The following is a 25,513-nucleotide window of genomic DNA, read 5'->3' as shown; positions in this document are numbered from 1 at the left end:
GCTGTGGGATGGCATTATAGAATAGGCAATTATAGAATGGCATCCTATAAGCCAAATTTAGAAAGCTAGGAGGTCAATTATAAAGTAGGACCTCAAAGGATAAAATATCAGGATTATTAACTTTGCCACATGCTAGTCCAAGTTGGAACAGCAGAATAGTGAGGATGAATATGTGGGTTGTGCAGAGGGGAGGATTTTCTTTTCTTGGAGCATTGGAACCAATTCTGAGCTAGGTGGGACCAATACAAACCTAACTACACCTGGTTATGACTGGGATAAATGCCCCTGGAGGATTTGCAAGTGGTGTTAGGGAGAATGGGAATCCAGGCAGAAAGACAGAGGGAAGCAATGCAAAGACCAAAACAAAAGTTAGAAAAGAAAAACAAAATGGTAAGAGTATGGTGCAGTAAAGTAAAATGCAAAAGACTCTGATTACTGGATTTTGAAAGGATGATGAGGGTAAAAGGTCTTTAACTGAATACCCATAATATTTGAAACAAGGTCAGTTAACCATGGCACAAATAGATATAAAGGGCTATGATTTAGTAGCTATTACAGAAACATGGTTGCAGGATGGAGATGACTGGGGATTAAATATCTTAGGGTAATGTGTAATAGAGGGACGGACTGGAAGGTAAGGAAGATGTAGTGTTTTTAATTAAGTATGAGATTAGGATAATCATGAGAGATGATGTAAAATCCAAGGAGTAGAATGTAGAATTAATCTGCGTGGAGATTAGGAATCATAAAGGGAAAAAGAGTTGTTTATCAGCTACCAAATAATGACACTACAGTGACATAGCCAATAAACTAAATCTGTTGCTGTAAGAATGGAATTGCCATTTCATGGGGGACTTCAATTTGCATGTAGATTGGGCAAATTAGATCAGTTGAGATAGACTTGAAGAGGAATTCATCTGATAGCTTTCTTGAATTGCATGTCACTGAACCTGGAAGGGAGCATGCTATCTTATATCTGGTGCTGTATAATGATTTGGGAAAAATAAATGATCTTGTATTTAAAGGATCTTTTCAGAAAGAGGGATCACAGAATGATGGACTTTCTAATACCAATGGAAGGTGCAATAATTTGATTGAAAACCAGTGTTTTATGCTTCAACAAGGGAGTCTATGACAGGATAAGGGAGGAGTTAGCTATCATAGATTGGGGACACAGTTTATATGGTGGGGCAGTTGAGGAACAGTGATGACACTTGCAAAGAGATTTTGTACAGTTCTCAGTGGAGAGAGCCCGCCTTGCTTATGCAGGAAATAAGAGAAGACAATCAAACTAAAAGCTCCCATGTACAATGGTGCTGAAAATGGTGGAAAATAGGAAGATTGGGAAAACTTTAAAAAGCACAAAGAACCACTAAGCTCACAATAAAGAAGGGGAAGCTTGATTACAAAGAAAAATAGCATAAAATTTAAAAATAATGTAAAGTTTTTTAATTATATAAAATGGATAAGGGTGGCTAAAATAAATGTAGGTCCCTTGGAAGGTGAGAAGGGAGAGTTAGAATTGACTAATGTGGAAATAGCTGAGGCTTTGAATGATCTTTTTGTGTCAGTTTTCATTTGGATAGGCAAAAACTGATTAGGGATAGTCAACATGTCTTTTTGTATGGTAGATCATGTTTAACCAGTTTTGTGGAGTTTTTAAGGAGGTTACTAGTAGGAAAGTTGAAGTTGGCTGTGAATGTTGTCAACATGGACTTTAGTAAGGCCTCTGACAAGGTCCCAAATGGGAGGTTAGTCAGGAAGGTTCAGGTGCTAGGAATTCATGGTGAAGTAGTGAACTGGATTCGACAATGGCTGGATGGGAGAAGCCAGAGGATAGTGGTGGATAACTGCTTCTCAGACTGGAGGCCTGTAACTAGTGGTGTGCCTCAGGGATTGGCACTGGGGCCATTGTTTATCATCCAGATCATTGATAGATGACAATGTGGTAAATTGGATCAGCATATTTGCAGATGACTCTAGGCGATTATGGACAGCGAAGAAAGTTTTCAAAGCTTGCAGTGGGATCTGGGCCAGCTGTAAAAATGGGCTGAAAATTTGCAGATGGAATTTAATGCAGACAATTGTGAGGTGTTGCATTTTTTGGAAGGACAAACCAAGAAAGTGCATACACTATGAAAGGTAGGGCACTGAGGAGGGTGGTAGGGCAGAGGGACCTGGTAATACAGATACATAATTCCCTCATGTGGTGTCAAAGATGGATAAGGTTGTAAAGAGAGCTTTTTGGCACATTGGCCTTCATAAATCAAATGATTGAGTATAGAAGTTGGGATGTTATGGCAAAATTGCATAAAGTTGAGGCCAAGTTTGGAGTTTTGTGTGCAATTTTGGTCACTTAATTATGGGAAGATATCAATAAAATTGAAAGAGTGAAAAGGATGTTGCCCGAACTTTAGGAACTGAGTTACAGGGAAGGGTAAATGGGTTAGGATTTTATTCCTTGGAGCATAGAAAAATGAGATTTGATGGAGGTATTTAAAATTGAGGGGGATAGACAGAGTAAATGTAGATAGGCCTTTTCTACTGAAGGTAGGTGAGTTACAAGCCAGAGGGCATGAGTTAAGAGTGAAAGGGTAAAAGTTTAGGGCAACTTCTTCACAACAGGAGTGGTGGGAATGTGAAATGAGCTGCCAGCTGATTTCAATATGGAGGATACATCTAACATGCCAAAGAGATTCTAAGGATGAAATGGGAGGTGAGGACCTTGATATGATTGCAATCACTAATTAGGTAGTGCTGAGCAAGCTGGTGAACCAAAAGGTAGATAAAGTGCCCTAGTCCTGATCGAATGAATCTCAGGGTACTAAAAGAAATAATGGAACTAATAGTGGAATTATAGAGACATTTTCCATCTAGCACACAGAATCTTTGACTCCCTACCATTAAGAAAGTGGTACAGGAGCATCAAAATGAGGACTGACTGCAGGCTGGGATATTGCTTCTTCCTGTAGGCTGTGATTGATGAACATTATCCTTTAACCAAGTCAATCATCCCAAAATATTTACATATTTAAGTTGTATTTTTGTGATTATACATGATATGTTGTGTTTAGTGTGTACATATTTGTTAACACAGTGGTACAGAGAAATTCATTTTGTCAGGTTGTACATGTAATAATCCTGAATTTAGAGGCAAATCTGACCAATCCAGTGGATTGATTGAGAGCGAATGTCCTGCCATTGTTTGAAAAAGGATATAAGGAAACAGCAGATAACAGAGGCCAGGAAACTTAACTCAGTAGTTGGGAAAATGCTTGAAGGTATTCTTGTGGAAGAAATAATGAGACATTTGAATTGAAATTGTTACATCAGGCAGCTGTAGTGTGAATTCAGGAAGCTCAGGTTTTTGAGGATTTCATTGTGCAGTGGATAGAGTGGAAATGGTGGATGTTGTGTACTTGGATTTCCAGGTGTTCAATAAGGTGCCATGTTAAAGACTTGTCCAAAAGAGAGAGAGTTGCAGTTGGTAATAGTATGAGAATGGAGAAGGGATCAGTTAACCTAGAGGCAGAGAGCTGGGACAAATGGATATTACTCTGGTTGGCAATTAGTGGTGAGTAGAGTGCTGCAGTAGTTGGTGGTGCTAGGCCTGCAATTTATCACATTATATATTCATGTTATGAAAGAAAGGACTGAGTGTATGATATCAATGTTTGCTGATGACACCAAATTTGAATGTAAAAGCAAACTGCAGAGGATAAGGAGAATCACCCTGGCAGATGGAATACAATGTTGGTAAATGTGAGGTCATCCACTTTGAATGGAAAATAGACCAGATTATTTAAGTGGTAAAAGATTACAGCATACTATTGTGCAAAGGGATTTGTGAGTGCTTGGTTTACAGGTGCAACAGTTGGCTGCCTTTGCTTGAGGGATTGAGCAGGGAGATTATGCTGCAACACACTTTGTGTGACGTCAATCTGCTGTACATTAAGCTATGGCTCCTAAATAGATTAATACCTAGTGTCGCCGAGAATATTCTCCCAGAATCACAGTGCGGCTTTCGCGCAAACAGAGGAACTACTGACATGGTCTTTGCCCTCAGACAGCTCCAAGAAAAGTGCAGAGAACAAAACAAAGGACTCTACATCACCTTTGTTGACCTCACCAAAGCCTTTGACACCGTGAGCAGGAAAGGGCTTTGGCAAATACTAGAACGCATCGCAAAGTTCCTCAACATGGTTATCCAACTGCACGAAAACCAACAAGGTCGGGTCAGATACAGCAATGAGCTCTCTGAACCCTTCTCCATTAACAATGGCGTGAAGCAAGGCTGCGTTCTCGCACCAACCCTCTTCTCAATCTTCTTCAGCATGATGCTGAACCAAGCCATGAAAGACCCCAATAATGAAGACGCTGTTTACATCCGGTACCGCAATCTTCAATCTGAGGCGCCTGCAAGCTCACACCAAGACACAAGAGAAACTTGTCCATGAACTACTCTTTGCAGACGATGCTGCTTTAGTTGCCCATTCAGAGCCAGCTCTTCAGCGCTTGACGTCCTGTTTTGCGGAAACTTCCAAAATGTTTGGCCTGGAAGTCAGCCTGAAGAAAACAGAGGTCCTCCATCAGCCAGCTCCCCACCATGACTACCAGCCCCCCCACATCTCCATCGGGCACACAAAACTCAAAACGGTCATCCAGTTTCCCTATCTCGGCTGCACCATTTCATCAGATGCAAGGATCGACAATGAGATAGACAACAGACTCGCCAAGGCAAATAGCGCCTTTGGAAGACTACACAAAAGAGTCTGGAAAAACAACCAATTGAAAAACCTCACAAAGATAAGCGTAAACAGAGCCGTTGTCATACTCACACTCCTGTTCGGCTCCGAATCATGGGTCCTCTACCGGCATCACCTACGGCTCCTAGAACGCTTCCACAGGCGTTGTCTCCGCTCCATCCTCAACATTCATTGGAGCGACTTCATCCCTAACGTCGAAGTACTCGAGATGGCAGAGGCCGACAGCATCGAGTCCACGCTGCTGAAGATCCAGCTACGCTGGGTGGGTCACGTCTCCAGAATGGAGGACCATCGCCTTCCCAAGATCATGTTATATGGCGAGCTCTCCACTGGCCACCGAGACAGAGGTGCACCAAAGAAGAGGTACAAGGATTGCCTAAAGAAATCTCTTGGTGCCTGCCACATTGACCACCGCCAGTGGGCTGATATCGCCTCAAACCGTGCATCTTGGCGCCTCACAGTTCGGCGGGCAGCAACGTCCTTTGAAGAAGACCGCAGAGCCCACCTCACTGACAAAAGACAAAGGAGGAAAAACCTAACACCCAACCCCAACCAACCAATTTTCCGCTGCAACCGTGTCTGCCTGTCCCGCATCGGACTTGTCAGCCACAAACGAGCCTGCAGCTGACGTGGACATTTACCCTCTCCATAAATCTTCGTCCGAAGCCAAGCCAAAGAGGCTATGGACAGACATGTCAGTGTGGAAATGAGAAGTGGAAGGCTCGCAGTAGACAAAGTGAAGGTGCTCAGTTAACTGATCCCAGAGTCTGTGACCAGTCTGCCCGATGTAGAGGAGGCCTCACTTGGAAAGGATGTTTGGGGCCCAGAATGGTAGTAAGTGGGAAGGTAAAAGTAGCAATTTTTTTTAGTCACAGGGATTAGTACAGGGGGACCATTAATTGGAAGGGATGAGCAGATAAGGGAGTTGTAGAGAAAGCAATTCCTACAGAAAGGGACAAATATGTTAGACGTGGTAGCTAGTGGGGTTGTTGGTGAAGATAAGGGGAATCCTATTCCTTTTATGTCAGGTTTGGGGGTGGGGGGAGGGTGATGGGCTGAGGGCAGATGTGTAGGAATGGAGATGTGGGTTAGGGCTGCATTAATAGCAGTGGAAGGCAAGCCACATTTATTGAAGGACATGTCAGATGTAGTCTAACCTGCTGACTTCTTCCAGCACTTTGTATGTTGCTCTATTTTTCCAGAATCTACAGACTTCTTATCTACCCTAGATCCTGCTGCAACTGTACAGGATATTGACAAGTCTGGATCTGGAGTACTGCGTACCATTCAGCTTTCCTTGTATGACAAAGGAGATACTGACTTTGGAGGTGGTGCCGAAGAGGTTCACCAGGTTGATTCCAGAGGAGGACAGATTGTTTTCACTTTCAGTTAGACTGAAACTAGGTGACATAGCCTCAAGATTTGGGGCAGTAGATTTAAGATCAGAGGTGAGGAGGAAATGCTTTTCCCAGAGTTGTGAATCAGCAGAATTCTCTGCCCAAGGAAGCAGTTGAGGCTGCATCAAAAAATATACTTAAGACAAAATTAAACTTTTTTTTTGTAGAGAAGAATGAGTACAGGTGGTGCTAAGTTCATGGTCAGATCAGCCATGATATTCTGAATGGCAGGCAGAACAGGCTTGGCAAGCCAGATGACCACTCCCTCTGATTCATTAACAAACTGTACTTTCAGCAGTTTGTTCTTTGCAAAAATTTAGTTCTGTTTCGGATCTCTAGTTTGTATTTTGCTATCTTATTTTTTAAAGTTAATTTGGACATACAACATGGTAACAGGCCCTTTCAACCCATGAGTCCGTGCTATCCAAGTACACCCAACAACCCCAGTACATTTTTGGAATGATGGGAGGAAACCCATGCAGATGTGGGGAGGACATACAAACTCCTTACAGATGGCTTTGGATTTGAACCCCAATTGCTAACCTCTACGCTAACTGTGCTGCCTTGTATTATATCAAGACTTTTTAAAATATGATTTAACTCAATTGTATAACAATATTTTTGTCATGTGAAACTTTTCTCAAAAACTTGCAAAATAATAGCAAATGTTTCCCATAAATTAGCATAATGCCATTACAGCTCCAAAAACCTGGGTTTCAATCCATTACTCCCAGCAAGGAGTTTCTACATTCTTCCTGTGTCTATGGGGTTTGCTCTGGTTTCCTCCATCCCTCCAAAAAATAAGTCTGAGGTTGGTAGATTAATGACACATGGGTGTATTTGGGTAGCGCAGCCTTGTGGCCCAGAAGAGCCAATGCCGTTATTGTGTTGGGTCCAGGAAAGATCCTCTGAGACAATGACTCCAAAGAACTTAAATTTGGCAGGCTCTCCATTTCTGATTTCCCTCCCCCCCCCCACTAATGATCACTTATAGTTTTCCCTTCCTGAAATCAACAATCGTCTCCTTGGTTTTGGTTACATGGAGTTCAAGGTTGTTAGTTTACCATACAGACAAGTTTTTAATCTTCCTCTTGTGTGCTCACTGACCTTTATATACCTCCCACTACCATGGTATTGTCAACAAATTGGTAAGTGGTGTGGTTGTACTGAGCTGCACAGCCGTAGGTGTAAAGTGAGTAGAGCAGGGGGCTGAGAAGGCAGCCCTGTGGTTCTCCGGAACTGATTGGTGGAGATATTCTTGCTAATCTCACTGATTGCTGTCTGAAGGTGAGGAAATCTATGATCCAATTACACAGTGGCATGCTGAGTTCTAGGTCTTGGAGTTTGCTCATCAGATTTGAAAACAATACTTATTATATTTCTTGTACTATTCTTTTTGTACGTTGGAAAAACCTCAAAAAATTCACTCCTATGAACATTATGATTTTGGAGGACACTGGCCAGTTTGCTGGATGCAAGGATATGATGAGAATTATGTTTAGTAGTTTGTTCATATGCTCTTTAATGAGTGGTGAAATTGTGGAATTTCTGTTCAGACAATAAATTTTCTTTCTCCAGAATAATGTATTACCTAGAAAATACTAAACATTAGTGTTTCACTGAACATTAGTGGATAAATGTATGATGTATGCATCTTTGCTGTCCAGGTGTTCCAAGGCTTCATGTAGGTCTAGTGAGATGACATCCATTGTAGACCGAATTGGAATGAACCATGTCCTATACATATAATTTTCAGTGCTGGATGTCGAAATGTAAATATCTCTAAAATTTAAATGGGGTTGTTCATTTTCTGAAAAGGATTAGATGACGCTTTGGTAATAAAGAGAGTGAACTGATGTAATAATTAAGTATGCTAGGTCAGCTATTTCTTGTTTATGAATGCATAATAAATCAAGATTGTTCTCCTGCTGATGTTTTAAATCAAGCAGTAAAACCCATAATGCAAACATTTTATGACAGAGTATCAGAGCCAAATGTACAAAGATCTGTCAAACAGTCTTATGATAGAAGTACTTGTGGTTTGTCATGTTAGCAATAAAATACAAGCAGTTGGAGATTGCTGTTTACTTCCAATGTTAGCACAATTTTAAAGATAAATTGGTGTGGAAATAGTTGCTCCAAAATATGAAAAAAATATGCCTATGTATTTTCTAGGTAATACATTATTCTAGAGAAAGAAAATCCATTGCTCTGAACAGAAATTCCACAATTTCACCACTCACTAAAGAGCATATGAACAATCTACTAAACATAATTATCATATCCTTGTATCCAGCAAACTGGCCAGTGGCTTCCAAAATCATAACGTTCATGGGAGTGAATTTTTTGAGCTTTTTCCAATGTACAAAAGGAATAGTACAAGAAATATAATGTATTGTTTTTCCAGTGTTATCACTGCCCTTCCACCAAAGTCAGAGGACCAATCCGAGGAACACCAGCTTCACCAATTTTGCTGTGGGCACTCACCTCCCCCATCCAAGACTCAGCTTTGTATTACTGTTTCAATTCATAAACTGTATAGTACTTTTAGAAGGTTGAATGAAAATGGAATTTTTGAAAATCCTAATTTTAACTTGATGTCCATTTGACGGTCATTGCAGGTGAATGTTCAACCCAGAACACTTGAGCAAATATATTGCATTGCTCCAAAACCTTAGAGGTGGTAACTTGCTTGGAAAATTCCAATAAACACTAAAGGCCTCACAGATGACATGGAAGTTTTTTCATTGCCTCATTTCAGATTATACATTGCAATATCTGCTGGTGAGCAGTAAAGTAATGATTTGCATATTGTCTGATAGCTTACTTTTCTAAATGCAAAGCATATTACTTTGTTAATGTTATATTAATTATGAGTACTTTTATTGCTAATAAATGCAAACATGTTTTGCAAATTGTATTTCCAGAATTTAGATTTATTATTAACATTATGCAATAGAATTTTAAAAATGTTATTGTCTTAATAGTGCATTTTGCACAATTAACAAGTCTAAATGAACTACAGTAGGTCAGAAATCTGTCAATCAACAAGTAGAAGACAGACATCGCTGTCTTCAAGCGAATTTTGCCATGATCAGAAGAAATTCTTCCTTGACTATCCCAACAGTCAGCACCAACATGATTATGGACACAAGAACAAACTACAAGTCCTTTACAGATGAACAATTGAAAGTGTCCTGTTTGTGTGATAGTAGAGGAGCATGAAAATCAGGACTACCAGGTTGTCATTGGATCAAAAGGCTGACATGGTTAGGGTAGCAGTTAGTACAATGTTATTACAGCACCAGCAACCTGGGTTCGAATCCAACTAAGGAATTTGTATTTCTTCCTCTATCTGCAAGTTTCCTCTGGGTGAACCCGTTTCTACCCACCTCCAAAAACATGGGGTTTACAGGTTAATTGGTGTATTTGGATGGCATGTGCTCATGGGTGGGAAGAGCCTGATACTGTACCATATGTCTAAATAAATAAAAATGTAATAATTTGTGAATTTCACATTGGAGATCCTTGATGAGTCTTGTGAGTTTAAACTTGCAGCTCCTCTATTGCTGGAGTTAAAGCTGGCAGGTGCCTTTGCAGCAACACAAAACATACAAGCTAAAGGAGGAGGTAGACAACCGAGGAGTGGCACAGCAGCCGCTTCAGTAAAGGAATTGTTGATTTTTTTTTTAGTTTGAGCTTTGAAATCCATTGTTCCCATTTTTAAGATTTTATTCATGGATACTGAAATCACTTGAATAGATGAGCCATGTTATGACATCATCTTCCACCCTTCAGATTTCCTGTACAGATAATAATTAAAGTTGACTTTTATGAAGTTTTCTGAACATATTTTTTCATTAGAAAAAATGGAAGTGCACAGCTTGGGTAGGGCTGAATTGGAATGCAGAATAGAAAATGTTCCAAGATATTTGGGATCTTAAATGAGGTCAAATAATGATATAACACAGCAGCACTTTTGGCGCTCACACATGAAAGTGCATCTTGCTTTGTTGTATCCTGAAATGGATGTTCTTTTTAGTACTATCATCGTGTTGCGGGTCAGCTGAATGCAATGAATTATGATTGTTGGGAGTATTGAAAAAGTCTTCAAATGATTACTCGATTTGTTCCTGCTTCAAGCAGCTGGATCCAGATCAAATGAAAGCAAATAGATGATTACAGTTGGGGGATCAGCCTTGTGCTTTATATCACCATCACTGGATGTAAAGAATGGACTTGATACACAGTGAGAATGCTTAATTAGGACATAGTTCTTCACTATTACTCTTGCCTCATGATTAGCTATGAACTGCCTTAAAAACTTGCCTGACACATTGTTGTTCAGTTTAACACACAAGCCTGAGGCCTTGCTGATCTCTAACAGTATGCATTTTGATCTCATCCACCTTTTGGACTGCTCTTCCAACCAAAATTCAATCATAATTGACATATTTGGTTTATCATGAGGATTTCTACTTCCACGCTTCCTGATTGAGGAAACTGACAATGTAGAAGTAACTTGTGGAGTCTGAGATTTGCTTGAGCTGGAACTGGGCCTCTGTCTGGCCGAATCAGGTATGGGACCAGTTGATCCAGAAAATGGTAGCTTGAGTGCTATGGCACTGACTCCTGCAGGATCCACATAGCAAGAGTCTGCAGAACGTGGAGACTCATCGGGTTCACTAAATATGGTGTGCTGGATGGGAGTGAGTGAACAGACTGGAGACACAGACTGAGCTCTGAAGTTGTAGCAGGAATGTTTATTTAAAGTTTGCATGCTTTGTTTTCAGCAGTGCGATCAGACTGCGCATACAGTCTGCTGCTTGCATCACACTGACACAAGTACACACGCCAACCTCAGTCGTGGAGCAGAAGAGATGGAAGAACATTGCCATCTCTGCCGCAACTGCCTCACTGACCGCATGGAACAAGCGGGGCTGGTTTGTTGCAGATTTGTGCGTTGCCACAGTACCTTTTTCATTTGAAACTTCTCATTAGGGTTTAATAGGTAACATTTATAATTTATTAAGATTGCAATCAAATTCTAATGACAGAATTAAGAGCCTGGGAAGAGGAACTTCAATTACACCTTCCAAGAGGAATAATTTTGGACAAGATTTTTGGATTGGTTAATACCTCTTCAATATGTGCTCATCATTCTTTGATTCAGTTTGATTAAGTGGTACATCGGGCTCATATGTCAAAAGACAAAATGGCCTGTTTCTTTTTTTGTAATGTTACTCCTATTTGTGATAGATGTAAATCAGAAGTGGCTTCTCTAACTTGTATGTTTTGGTCATGCCCTATGTTGGAGAGGTATTGGATAGATATTTTTAAGACTTTGTCAGCTATACTGGATATGAGTTTGCAACCTAACTCATTGACTGCTCTTTTTGTAATTATAGTTCCAGTAGTGGGATGAGTTCCCACTTCCACACATCAGGTTGTCACCTTTTCAACACTGTTGGCTGGAAGAGTGATTTTATTTATGGGTAAATAGAAAGATTCTAATCTATCTACTTTGAATCAATGTTTCTCTCAAATTATGTCATGCAAAAGTTGAGAGAAAGTTAAGAATTATATATTTGATACTTCTGTTAAATTTGAAAGATTAAGTGACCTTTTGTAAATTATTTTCACAGGACTTAATATAATTATTTTCCCTTCTGGACTACATTTATTTTTTTTGATTGTGAAGAACAGATGTTTAATTTTTATTAATAAATTCTCAAGATAGGCTGCCCAGTCTTTTGTTTTTGTTTGATGTTTTTCTTGCATTAGGTGGTTTCATTTTTTTTTTGGAAGATTTCAGTTCAAGGAGTTGAGAACATATTTGTTAATTGTGATGTAATGCAATACGTTATATAGTGATATTTTTCCTTGATCATGTACTCCTATTCTCCTCATGTATTATTTACGTATATGATTAATTAAAAAAATTGAAATAGAAAAAAATAATATACTAATAATAGACTTACTGGGAAAGGATGGGGAAACACTTTGGGTGAGTTGCCCCAGCAGCGAGTAGCTTTGGTTGGCTCTTCAACCTGGGTGACTGTTTAATTCAAACACAACTTTATTTAAACGCCTGTTGGGGGCAGGGCACAAGCAGGGTGCTCCGCTGGCTGAATGTTTGCTCCCATCTTCACAAGGGTTGTGTATTGCTTCAGCAAACATTTACTTTTACAATTTTAAACTTTTGTTTAATTTTTAAATTTATTCTTACTTATTTTAATTTCAATTTTTTTTTGCCGGTTGCTTGAATTCCAGTTACTGGAGATGTGTAATATCTTTAGCCAAATCAGAAATTGGTACACCTGGGTTATTGGGATGTGGTTTCAGATTCTGTCAATCAGAAGATTTTCTTGGTTCAGATTTCACAGTAATTAGAACAAACTTTACTGTTTTCAATTGATCTCAACGGCATTCTTCTTATTCAATTCCATTTCAGCAGTTATCTTTGAAAATCTGTAGCCAATCATCAACAACTTACCGCCTGTGTGTTCTTCAGCCAGAGTCCCTCACTGGTCTGTCACCATGGTTACTGTCCCAGTGTCATTTCCTCTGCTGCTGCATCTGAGGACACTCTCCCTATTTTCTAGTGTCATGCAAACCTTCAAGTTGAGCTGAACATGATTTTCAAATTAAACCTCTTCTTTCGCGGACGAAGATTTAAGGAGGGGTATGTCCACGTCCCTTTATATTGGTGTGTGCACCTAGAAACTGCTTAAACTCCACTATTGATCAGATTCCACGACTCCTAGCATTCTGTTCCAGATACCTGCTAATCTGTAAAAATATAAGCCTCTCACATCCCTTTTAAATCTTCCCTTCATCTTAAAAGCATGCCAGATAAATCTGGTCTGAGGTCTGTAGTAGTATAAAAGGAAAGCTATAAATATTTTTTGCATGAAATACTAGCAGCTATTGAATGATGTCAAGAAGCGTAGCTGGAGCAATATTTCTAACATGGCTAAAAGTTGGTTCAATTTAGGATTTTCATAGGATGGGGGGTGGTGGTGTGGAGACAGTGGGACAAAGTGAAACTTTGGAAAACATCTATCCCTCTAAATCACTTTTGTGGAAAGGAGTCCATGATTAAACACTGTGCATAAAATAGAAGTATTTCTTTGCAGGGCTATCCATTAGAATAACATTTTGGAAAATGTAAAAAGATCTTCAGGCTGTATCTGGTTTGGGAATATATGACACTGGCAATATTGACCTGCTCAATTCAGACACTAAATTTTGTGAAATGTCAAATACTGTTTAAGAAAATTATAGATGGTATCATGTTGGAGTTGGCCTGGCATGGGGAACTGAACTCACTTGTGTGGAAATCAGTAATGAGAGTTTATTATCCTAGACAATGCAGCCTGTGTAATGAGAGTTTATTATCCTAGACACTGCAGCCTGAAAGATGTGCAGGATACACAAACTACCTAATGTACATTAGTTAAGTTTGTCATCTAATTGTACAAATTCTTTTCTTTGGCTTGGCTTCACGGACAAAGATTTATGGAGGGGGTAAATGTCCACGTCAGCTGCAGGCTCGATTGTGGCAGACACGTTTGCAGCGGTTGCAGGGGAAAATTGGTTGGTTGGGGTTGGGTGTTGGGTTTTTCCTCTTTTGTCTTTTGTCAGTGAGGTGGGCTCTGCAGTCTTCAAAGGAGGTGGCTGCCCGCTGAACTGTGAGGCACCAAGATGCACGGTTTGAGGCGATATCAGCCCACTGGCGGTGGTCAATGTGGCAGGCACCAAGAGATTTCTTTAAGCAGTCCTTGTACCTCTTCTTTGGTGCACCTCTGTCACGGTGGCCAGTGGAGAGCTCGCCATATAACACGATCTTGGGAAGGCGATGGTCCTCCATTCTGGAGACGTGACCCACCCAGCGCAGCTGGATCTTCAGCAGCGTGGACTCGATGCTGTCGGCCTCTGCCATCTTGAGTACTTTGATGTTAGGGATGAAGTCGCTCCAATGAATGTTGAGGATGGAGCGGAGACAACGCTGGTGGAAGCGTTCTAGGAGCCGTAGGTGATGCCGGTAGAGGACCCATGATTCGGAGCCGAACAGGAGTGTGGGTATGACAACGGCTCTGTATACGCTTATCTTTGTGAGGTGTTTCAGTTTGTTGTTTTTCCAGACTCTTTTGTGTAGTCTTCCAAAGGCGCTATTTGCCTTGGCGAGTCTGTTGTCTATCTCGTTGTCGATCCTTGCATCTGATGAAATGGTGCAGCCTGACGAAACAGCATTCTGTGGTCCTCGGTACAAAACATGCAGACACACAACTAGACATGACGCACATACAGACAAATAATACATATGCAGGACAACTATTTCATCTATAAAAATAAATAACAAATATTGTGTTGTAGAAATGAGAATCTTGGATAGTTAGTGAGCAATTCCTTTGGGCGTTTGGCATTCTTACTGCCTATGGGAAGAAGCTGTTCCTCAGCCTGGTGATACTACCTCTGATACACCTGTATCTCTTCCCCAATGAGCAGCAGAAAGATGCTGTGTGCTAGGTGGAATTATTTTTGCATGCCCTCTTCAGACAACAATCCCGGTAGATCACGCTGATTTTGGGGGGTGGGGAAGGCAAGAAGAGACTCCAGTGATCCTCTGCCACTCTATGGTCCTGTGAATTGACCTCAGATCCATTTCTCTGCAGCAACTTTACCACACTGTGAAGCAGTTGGCCAGAATGCTTTTGTTGATAGAGCTCTTATAGAAGGTTGATATAATGGTGGCCTATAGTTTTGCCTGCTTCAGTCATCTCAGGAAGTGCAGTCACAGTTGTAGCAAGTGAGGTGATGTTGAATGTCCATGATAGGTCACTACTTAAGTGAACTCCAAGGAACTTGGTGCTCTCCAATCTCTCTACTACAGAGTTGTTGATGTATAGTGGAGGGTGGTTGTTCCTGGTCCTCTCCACGATCATCTCCTTCATCGTGTTCATGTTGAGACTCAGGTTATTACTCTTGCACTATATCATGTGATTTTCCACCTCTTCTCGGTAGTGCGACTCATTGTTTTTGCTGATGAGGTCACATTGTTGTGATACAGCAGTGGGTCAGTTGCATGAACAGGAGTGGGCTGAGGTCTGCGAATACTCAGTGTGATAGTGTTCAATATTCTGCTACTGACCTGGACAGATGTTGCCTGGCTTCTGTTACCACACTACACTGACAGGAATATAAAAATATGCATAGATATCTATTCATAGTTGCAATTAATGCATGAAAAAGTGACATGGTAACTTTTTTTTGGGTCTGAGCAGTTTATTGTTAGGGTTAGGATATAACAAGGAGCTTGCCAAATCTCATACTTACAATGCATTATTATACTGCTTCACATTTGCTTTGAGGTTTTGGCTCAAGAAGAGATCCTCTGATGTGTGCATTCCCAGGAACTTGAAAGTGATTAGGGAGTCTATGGAATGATGAGGCCTCAGCTGATGTAGTGCACAGGCTTCAATAAAAGGTAAAGCTACAGAGGAGCTTTGTTACTGTGAAAATAGTTTTTGAAAGTGTCTGATGATCATAATCACAAGCAAATGATAAAAAACAGATAGTTAAAACTCAAATTAAATGACAATAATTAAAAAAATTAAACAGATAGTGTTTGGGGGAAAATACATCATCTTTTGCTTTTATTCCACAAACCGGGATTTCCTTTAAAACTATGGGTCTCTGTAATTGAGGTCTGAACTTGGCATAAGGCTGGGCAGTCCAGTAAGTGTGAAGTTCACAAGACAAAGGAACAAAAGCAGGCCACTAGGCCCATCGAGTCTGTTCCATAAATCTGCACTAAGCTACTCTAGCAAAAACAAATAATGCTGGAAGAACTCAGCAGGTCTAGCAGGGACATTTTCAGCCTGAGCCCTTCAAGGCATGAATGCAAAATCTTTTTGAGGGATGCCTGCCCTGAAGAAGTTCTCTCCTGGAAGGGAATTCTGTGAGAGTCTCTCTCGCCACTCCACGACCCACTCCATTCAGAGATTTAGCAGGCGAGATGACCTGTTAAAGCAGAGTAAGCAGGTCCCTGGAGTGAGATAAATGGACAAGATCAATATTCAAAAGTGGAATGGGGTGTCCTCTGGACGTGGCGTTCTGTACCGCAGGGACGGAAGCCTAGAGCTGCTGCAGGATCCTTGCTGGTCAGACAGGGCATGGCAATGCTGGAGGTACTCAACCAGTTTATTCGGCAACTGTACGAGACAGATTGCTGATGTTTTGGGCCCTTGTCCTTCTTCAAGAAAAAAGCCACTTCTAGGATCTCTGGCACCTTCGCTGCATTGACTCCCTTCTAGTTTGGTGCCCTGTAAATTGGAGGAACAATACCTCATCTTCCCGCTGGGCAACCTCCAACTAGAGGTTGGCTTCAGTTAAACCTCCATCCCATCCCCTTGCTTCTCCCATTGTCTCTCCATTCCCTGTCTCCTTGTGCACAGACCTGATCCATTTGTTCTCGTCCCATCTCATATTCACCTTTTGTTGGTCTGGATTTCTTCCCCATTGTTTGATTTGCTGATATATCTGCCCTTTCTGATTCAACCCCCCCCCCCAAACATTGAAGGCCTCGAATGTCTGCTCTAGATGCTGAAAAGACCAGCAGCACACGGTGACCCGCTGCCTCAGTCGCAGCTCCAAAATCATTCGAAACACAAAGATTTTCTTTACACAATTTAAAAGCAATTTTCCGTACTAAAGTGGTTTGACTTTTTAATACTTACTGGTTTCCTTCCCAACTCAATCCTGTGAAAGCGACCATCCACCCGCACCTCAACGTGGCCGCCGCGGGTCCCGACCACCCGCAACGAGTGCGACATCGCGAACTTTATTCCGCCCCCAATACTTTCCCCGCCCACCGAGCGCCAATGGCCGGGGTGGAGCTTCGCTACGGCGATAACCCACGTTGCCAGGCAAGGATGTTTTTTATTGTCCCTCAACGCTCCCAGTTCTTGGGGAAATGATGCCTCGAGCGGAATGGAGCCACTGCCTGCTTCTCAGAGCGTGGTTTTAACGGGATATCATTCGAACGATGAGTCCGCCGACGGCGACACGACCAGTGCGAAGGAGGAGGGAGATCTTCCTTCAGCAGGGGAGTAAGTTCATCCCTCTGAAATCGCGATTAAACTCTCCATGAACGGGTTTGGAAGAGTCTTGACACTTTGCAAGGTGATCAGCTCAGAGGCGGATTTCAAAGTTGGCAGTACAGTGCAAAGGGTCCGGCTGCTGCGGCTGAATTCAGTTGATCGGGGGGCGCTTTCAGGTGGTCAATTGCCCCGCTTGTCAAGCCGCATATCTGCGGCTGTTGGGAGGCCACGTGAATGTGCAGGAGGCACTTGCAAGGCGAACTTTGTAACCCTCCTCCGAGAGGGATCATCGCCACGGCACAGTGGCCTCCCCAGCCTGACAGCTCCTCTCCCAGCTGCCCCTTCCCCCGGCGGCGGCTGGGCTGTCAGCGCAGGGACTGCAGGGCTAGAGCGGCCGGCGGGGGAGAAGGGGGCTGGGCTGTCAGCGCAGGGACTGCAGGGCTAGAGCGGCCGGCGGGGGAGAAGGGGGCTGGGCTGTCAGCGCAGGGTCTGCAGGGCAAGAGCGGCCGGTGGGGGACTGGAGCAGTTGGCAGAGGAGAACGGGGCTGGAGCGGCGGGCGGGGGAGAAGGGGGCTGGAGCAGTTGGCGGAGGAGAAGGGGGCTGGGGCAGCCGGCGAGGGAGAAGGGGGCTGGGGCAGCCGGCGAGGGAGAAGGGGGGCTGGGGCAGCCGGCGAGGGAGAAGGGGGCTGGGGCAGCCGGCGAGGGAGAAGGGGGCTGGGGCAGCCGGCGAGGGAGAAGGGGGGCTGGGGCAGCCGGCGAGGGAGAAGGGGGCTGGGGCAGCCGGCGAGGGAGAAGGGGGCTGGGGCAGCCGGCGAGGGAGAAGGGGGCTGGGGCAGCCGGCGAGGGAGAAGGGGGCTGGGGCAGCCGGCGAGGGAGAAGGGGGCTGGGGCAGCCGGCGAGGGAGAAGGGGGCTGGGGCAGCCGGCGAGGGAGAAGGGGGCTGGGGCAGCCGGCGAGGGAGAAGGGGGCTGGGGCAGCCGGCGAGGGAGAAGGGGGCTGGGGCAGCCGGCGAGGGAGAAGGGGGGCTGGGGCAGCCGGCGAGGGAGAAGGGGGCTGGGGCAGCCGGCGAGGGAGAAGGGGGCTGGGGCAGCCGGCGAGGGAGAAGGGGGGCTGGGGCAGCCGGCGAGGGAGAAGGGGGCTGGGGCAGCCGGCGAGGGAGAAGGGGGCTGGGGCAGCCGGCGAGGGAGAAGGGGGCTGGGGCAGCCGGCGAGGGAGAAGGGGGCTGGGGCAGCCGGCGAGGGAGAAGGGGGCTGGGGCAGCCGGCGAGGGAGAAGGGGGCTGGGGCAGCCGGCGAGGGAGAAGGGGGCTGGGGCAGCCGGCGAGGGAGAAGGGGGCTGGGGCAGCCGGCGAGGGAGAAGGGGGCTGGGGCAGCCGGCGAGGGAGAAGGGGGCTGGGGCAGCCGGCGAGGGAGAACGGAGGCTGGCCGAATCAATGCCGGTACCCGACACGAGCGCCGTACTCACTCTCCGGCCCCCCCAACTCCCTTCTCCCCCGCTGGCTGCCCCAACCCCCTTCTCCCCCACCGGCCGCTCCATCCCCCTTCTCCCCCGCCGTGGGGCAGAGCAATCAGTGTGGGGACATTCCACGGGGGATGTCCCCCTGCTGATACCCCACGCTGCCGTCCTAATTTGACAGCCCAAGGGACAGGAGCTGGAATGCGCTCAGATGTACATCCCGGTACACCTGAACGGCAAATCAAAGGGCCACTTTCTCTTCTTCAGGCGCATTCTTAGCAGAGAATCCACCTGAAGAAGCCTAATGATCTAAGGCGTTTTTTTTTTAAGTTCTCACATTTAGTATTTGTTGATGTAAGTTGCAATAGCAACAGCACTTTATATGAAACCAATTGCTCTTTGGATTTTGGACGCTATTACACAATCTGAGTCTGTAGAAGATATGAATGTGTTTGCACGTCTGGGTTATTTATAACATTAATAATCAAGTCTTAGATTGGGGGGGGGAGCTATAAACCATCATTAGCTGGAATATTTTTTGCAAAAAATTGGGAAGCTCTGCTCACCAGGGTTGCAATTTATTATAATTATTTCAAGAATCTTAGATGAGATCTTTGCACATTTTAAGAAGTGTTAGGGGTCAAGTAGAATTAACTGTTGCTATCCTTGTAAACAATTAACGTTTGGATGACTTCAGATATTAGTCACTTCTGTTTTGCTTTGCTTGGAAGAAAGTTTCAGCATTTATTTGCTGGATGTTTTGTGGTTCATTTACAAACTAAAAGTAGTGCAGAATCAGGTTTATTGTCATGAACATGTCACAAAATTTGTTTCGTTTTTCGACAGCAGTATTACAGGTGCAAAATTGCTTTAAATTACAGTTCCCTAAATACAATATTTAAAAATAAATAGGTACAGTAGTCCATTCAGAAATCTGATGGCAGAGGGGAAGAAGCTGTTATTGTAACTTTGGATGTGTCTCTTCAGGCCCCTGTACCTCCTTCCCAATGGTATCTTCGCCCCTTTCACACCGCTGATTCTGTGTGGGTTAACCGGCTAATTTAGCGGGTCTGTTCCCAGTAATCGTGCAGTGTGAAACGTCCCAATCTGGCAGAGTGAACTAAATTCAACCAGGCTCTAACATTTGGTGGGGGCAAGTATCAGACCCCAGCTGAGTTAACTCACTAATCATTCTGGCGGTGTGAAAGCACAACCTACTCTCACGTTGTCACCGCTGGAGGTGGGACACATCTCCCCCCCCCCACCCCCCATTTAAAATGCCAGGTTGCTGATTAGCCAGGTAAATCATGGTGCAATAGGAAAGGCTCCCGAGTGCAACAGCCCATTAAGTTTTCCCACTTCCTCTTAGGGTTGGCAGTGTGAAAGGGGCTAGTGAGAATAGGGTGTGGCTTGGATGGTGAGGGTCCTTGTTGATATAGGCTGCTTTCCTGAGCCATGGGCTCTGAAAGTTGTCTTTTTTTGAATTTTTTTTTCATAAATAGAAAAACTTTCCCTTACAAAAAATGAACAAAACAACCCCTTTGCCGCCGCCCCCTCTCTTCCCCCCCCCCCCCCTCAATAATATAAATCCACACACCATCAGGACTCACATTTATATTGACCCTAAAAATCTATATGGGGGAAGTCTCAAGGGTTTATACTATAGCAGCATCTATTATTGTCCTTTTTATTATTGTAGTTATAATTGGGCCCCTATATGATCTGAATATGGCTGCCATATCTTAACAAACATCTCATATTTGTTCTTTGAATTGTATGTAATTTTTTTCATAGATATGCAACAATTCACCTCTGCATACATCGTTCTATATATAGAGGAGAATCAGATTTCCAAGTTATTGCAATATTAGCCACTGTTCAGGCTAGTTTGATAAATTAAATTTGAATTTTAGTTAATTTATTGTTTATTTCAGAAAAGTTATCTAAAAGATAAAGTTCTGGGTCCTCCATGAGGGCCACCCCCATTATCCTTGTTAACACTGTATTTCAGCAATATCCTGCCAGAAAAGTCTCACCTTCACACACAACCATGAAACATGTAAAAAAAATGTTCCTGTTTCTGTCCCACATCTAAAACACATCTCTGATATTTCAGATTTTGATCTATGCAACTTCTGTGGTGTTGGATATGGTTGTGTAGGAAATTGTATTGAACTAATCTGTATCTTACATTTATAATTGATGTCATACTATCCAATAGTATGACATCCAATCAGGCCAACATCTTTCTGATATTGCAACATCTAGTTCAACTCCCATCTCAACCTCTGTCAACCTGGTTTTGCATTTACACTGTGAGCATAATACATTTTTGTTATGAATTTAGGTGTATTCCCCAACCAGATCATTCATTCTATTTCACTAATTTCAGGTGGGACCAACATTGCCCCCCCATCTTTCTCTCAGGAACAATCTTAGCTGTAGAAAACTGAACAAAGTCCCATTAGCTACTCCATATTTATGTCTTAGTTGTTTTGTTCAAAAGACGCAAGTCCCTCCACAGAGCAATCATCAATGTATCTTTTTCCTGTCACACTAGGAATTTAGAATTCTGTTGGCCAGATTCATGGGCAGCAACACATTTGTACATAATTTGTACATAAAAGTGCTCTTAGTGATATCCCTGATTTTTTTCCAATACACTCATTGATTTTTTGCCATATTCTAATCATATGTATTAATATAGGGTTATCCAGATTTTTTGTTAGTAACAACATTCCACTTATAAAAAAAGTCCTTTGCTGTCCCCTCTCTTATTGAATACAGTCCCATTCAGATCCAAGAGGGGGAACTATCTTCTTCAAAGAAGAATGAAAGAAATCTATCTTCTGTTGATAAGTAATACTTCCTAAAATTCAGAAGCCGAAGTCCTCCCAGTTTATAGTCCCAAGTTAGTTTTACCAGTGAAATCTTGGCACCTTATGCATCGCCTTATATAGTTATTTAATAATTAAAATAATTTTTTTTGGTAGTTCAATAGGGTAGTGACTGAAAAAAGATACTGTAATCTTGGCATCAATTTCATTTTAATACAATTTACTCTTCCGACTAAAGTAATTGGCAGGTCTTTCCATTTCTGTAGCTGTATCTCCATTTTCTTCTCAAAGAGGAGTGTAATTTAATTTGCATAATTTCTGTAAATTATTATCTGTCTTTATACCTAAATATTTGATTTCATCTGTCTTCCATTTAAATCTCCTGCCTTTTTGATATATTTCATAGTCAAAATTTATCAATGGCATTATCTGACTCTTATCCATATACATATTTCTAATGTTGTTTGCAATTTTATCAAGTACTCAGCCGGATCAGATAAATATAATAGCACATCAGCGGCAAATAGACTAATTTATGTTCTTCTTGTCTGACTTTGAAACCTTTTATATCTGGATCTTTTTTATAATCTCCTCCAGTGGTTCAATTGTTCAGATAAAAAGAGCTGGGGGCAGGGGATACCCCTGTCTATTCAATCTACTCAAGGGAAAACTGCTGATATATGACTATTAGTTTTAATTTTGCCTTGCTTTTATGGTAAAGAGTTTTTATCCAATTTTTAAATATTCTACCTATGCCAAATTTCTCCAGTGTTTTAAATAAGAAAGGTCATTCTAAGCGATCAACTGCTCTTTCTGCATCCAGGGAGATTGTTATACTTGGATTCAGCTTTGATTTTGCCATATGTTTTATGTTAAATAGTCTGCCCAGACTATTTGAAGAGTGTCTTCCTTTAACAAATCGCACCTGTTTTGTATGTATTAATGTATTAAAGTCCTTTTACTAATATCTTATAGTCAGCATACAAAAGTGATATAGGTCTATATAATGTTTTAAATGGGTCTCCATTTTCCTTTGGTAGCACTATAATTATAGCATTTGAAAAAGATTCTGGGAATGACTGTGTCTCCACCGCGTGGTCTAGTACATCCATCATAAGAGGCATCAACAAATCCTTAAATTGTCTATAAAGCTCAGGTGGGAACCCATCCTCCCCTGGGGACTTGTTAGCTTGTAAAGTGCCCAATGTCTTCTCAATTTCTTCTCTGGTGAAAGGGTCATCTAAATCAATCTGTTCTTTATCCTCTCGTTAAAATTCATCCATCTCATTTTCATCTCCAAGTAATTCTGATTTGTATAGTTTATATAGTATTGTCTAAAATATTATTTATTGCTTTTTGATTTTTTGTTTAAAATTTTAGCCTCTGTTTTGATTGCATTTATTGTCCTTGATGACTCCTTTGCTTTCACTTGTCAAGATAAGATTTTGCCTGTTCTCCTAATTTATATTATTTTTATAGTTTTGATATTGTTTTTTTTTCTGTTCTATATGTTTGTAATATGTTATATCTCAGTTTTTATTCTCCAGTAGTCTATCTTTGGCTTGGCTTCGCGGACGAAGATTTATGGAGGGGGTAAAAGTCCACGTCAGCTGCAGGCTCGTTTGTGGCTGACAAGTCCGATGCGGGACAGGCAGACACGGTTGCAGCGGCTGCAGGGGAAAATTGGTTGGTTGGGGTTGGGTGTTGGGTTTTTCCTCCTTTGCCTTTTGTCAGTGAGGTGGGCTCTGCGGTCTTCTTCAAAGGAGGTTGCTGCCCGCCAAACTGTGAGGTGCCAAGATGCACGGTTTGAGGCGATATCAGCCCACTGGCGGTGGTCAATGTGGCAGGCATCAAGAGATTTCTTTAGGCAGTCCTTGTACCTTTTCTTTGGTGCACCTCTGTCACGGTGGCCAGTGGAGAGCTCGCCATATAACACGATCTTGGGAAGGCGACGGTCCTCCATTCTGGAGACGTGACCCATCCAGCGCAGCTGGATCTTCAGCAGCGTGGACTCGATGCTGTCGACCTCTGCCATCTCGAGTACTTCGACGTTAGGGATGAAAGCGCTTCAATGGATGTTGAGGATGGAGCGGAGACAACGCTGGTGGAAGTGTTCTAGGAGCCGTAGGTGATGCCGGTAGAGGACCCATGATTCAGAGCCGAACGGGAGTGTGGGTATGACAACGGCTCTGTATACGCTTATCTTTGTGAGGTTTTTCAGTTGGTTGTTTTTCCAGACTCTTTTGTGTAGTCTTCCAAAGGCGCTATTTGCCTTGGCGAGTCTGTTGTCTATCTCATTGTCGATCCTTGCATCTGATGAAATGGTGCAGCCGAGATAGGTAAACTGGTTGACCGTTTTGAGTTTTGTGTGCCCGATGGAGATGTGGAGGGGGCTGGTAGTCATGGTGGGGAGCTGGCTGATGGAGGACCTCAGTTTTCTTCAGGCTGACTTCCAGGCCAAACATTTTGGCAGGTTCCGCAAAACAGGACGTCAAGCGCTGAAGAGCTGGCTCTGAATGGGCAACTAAAGCGGCATCATCTGCAAAGAGTAGTTCACGGACAAGTTTCTCTTGTGTCTTGGTGTGAGCTTGCAGGCGCCTCAGATTGAAGAGACTGCCATCTGTGCGGTACCGGATGTAAACAGCGTCTTCATTGTTGGGGTCTTTCATGGCTTGGTTCAGCATCATGCTGAAGAAGATTGGAAAGAGGGTTGGTGCGAGAACACAGCCTTGCTTCACGCCATTTTTAATAATAACAGTAGTCTATACTTCTCGTGCAACCCCATTCTTTGATATTCTTTTTCCACTTTTGTTATATCTTTCTCCAGTCCATCCAATTCTTTGAACCTTTATGTATAAGAAATAATTTGTCCTCTTGAGAAAGCTTCAAATGTGTCCCATATTAAAAGGCTATTATTGGTGGAAGGAAGATTAATTTCACAAAACAGTTCTGTCCCTTAATGAACTCACAAAAGTCTTTCCTTTCCATTGTGGAATTAAGATGCCATCTATACATATTTTCTTGTTTTTCCATTTTCACAATTGTTAAAATTAATTGCAAATGATCTGATAGATGTCTTGCCAAATATCCCCTTTTTATCACTACTTTTTAACAGGACAGACTTTAAAAATAATTCAGACCCTTGAGTAGAATGAACCCTTAACCCTACAGGGTTAAGTTGCCTCCATATATCAATCAAATTTAAATCCTTCATAAATGATAGTGTTACTTTCGCAGTTTTTGGACTTGTTACCATTCTTGCTGATTTAGCCAATACTGGAACAAACAAAAATTAAAATCTTCCCTGACCAATATATTTTGTCTCTCCTCCCCCCCCCCCCCGCTGCTTTTAAAAAAGATATCCTTCATAAAGGCTTTATTGCCATAATTTGTTGCATAGATATTCATAAATGTCCATGATTCTGAATAAATTTTACAATGTGTTATTACAAATCATCTGGTTTGGTCAGTCAATATATCCTCTATTATTACTGCTATATTCTTATTAATTAAAATCACTACTTTTGCCTTTGAGCCAAATGAAGATGATATTACTTGTCCCACCCATCAACTTTAAACATTTTTTGCATGTTCCGATTTAGTAAGATGTATTTCTTGTAGAAAGACTACATCTGCCTTTAATTTTCTTAAGTGTGTCAAGACCTGCTTCCTTTTCACCTACCTGTTCAGTCCATTAAGACTAATAAACTTTAACATTCTATCCATACCAATTTTTAAACAAATATTGTTTAGCAATTAAACCTTTTCGGCTCTTTAAATAATAATGATCTTTCTCCTTTAATAACACATATACTATCCCTGCCCTGATGATGACCACAGCATAAAATTCCGAAATCCCACGAAAAAAAGCCCATGGAATCTTTGGAGGCAGAAGGATCCCTCCCTTTAGCGCCATCTTGTAAAAATCCTCTCTCCTGGTGCCATTATCCCCTTA

At 42.5% G+C, this 25,513-nt stretch overlaps 1 protein-coding gene and 1 long non-coding RNA gene across 4 annotated transcripts in view; one reads left to right on the top strand and one right to left on the bottom strand.

The window, feature by feature from the left end:
- Positions 1–17,631, bottom strand: part of LOC138736866 (uncharacterized) — a 129,963-nt gene extending 112,332 nt beyond the window's left edge. The window contains exons 1-2 of the long non-coding RNA XR_011340634.1: positions 16,906–17,631; positions 15,503–15,678 (exon numbers count right to left, since the gene is read on the bottom strand). This is a non-coding gene — a long non-coding RNA (uncharacterized lncRNA). The remainder of the gene's footprint in view (positions 1–15,502; positions 15,679–16,905) is intronic.
- Positions 1–25,513, top strand: part of arhgap18 (Rho GTPase activating protein 18) — a 142,624-nt gene that overhangs the window by 40,321 nt on the left and 76,790 nt on the right. Inside the window, exon 1 of one of the 3 annotated variants that reach the window (XM_069886988.1) lies at positions 17,097–17,277. The exons of the other annotated variants lie outside the window; for them this stretch is intronic. Coding sequence (XP_069743089.1) covers positions 17,159–17,277 — 119 coding nt within the window. The 5' untranslated portion in view covers positions 17,097–17,158. Of the gene's footprint in view, positions 1–17,096; positions 17,278–25,513 lie in introns of those variants that run through there. 3 annotated transcript variants of the gene reach the window in all.

This window comes from Narcine bancroftii, chromosome 6, assembly GCF_036971445.1.
Source record: "Narcine bancroftii isolate sNarBan1 chromosome 6, sNarBan1.hap1, whole genome shotgun sequence".
Classification (NCBI taxonomy): Eukaryota; Metazoa; Chordata; class Chondrichthyes; order Torpediniformes; family Narcinidae; genus Narcine; species Narcine bancroftii.
The sequence above is the reverse complement of the archived record's forward strand: the minus strand, read 5'-3'. Positions and strand labels throughout refer to the sequence as shown.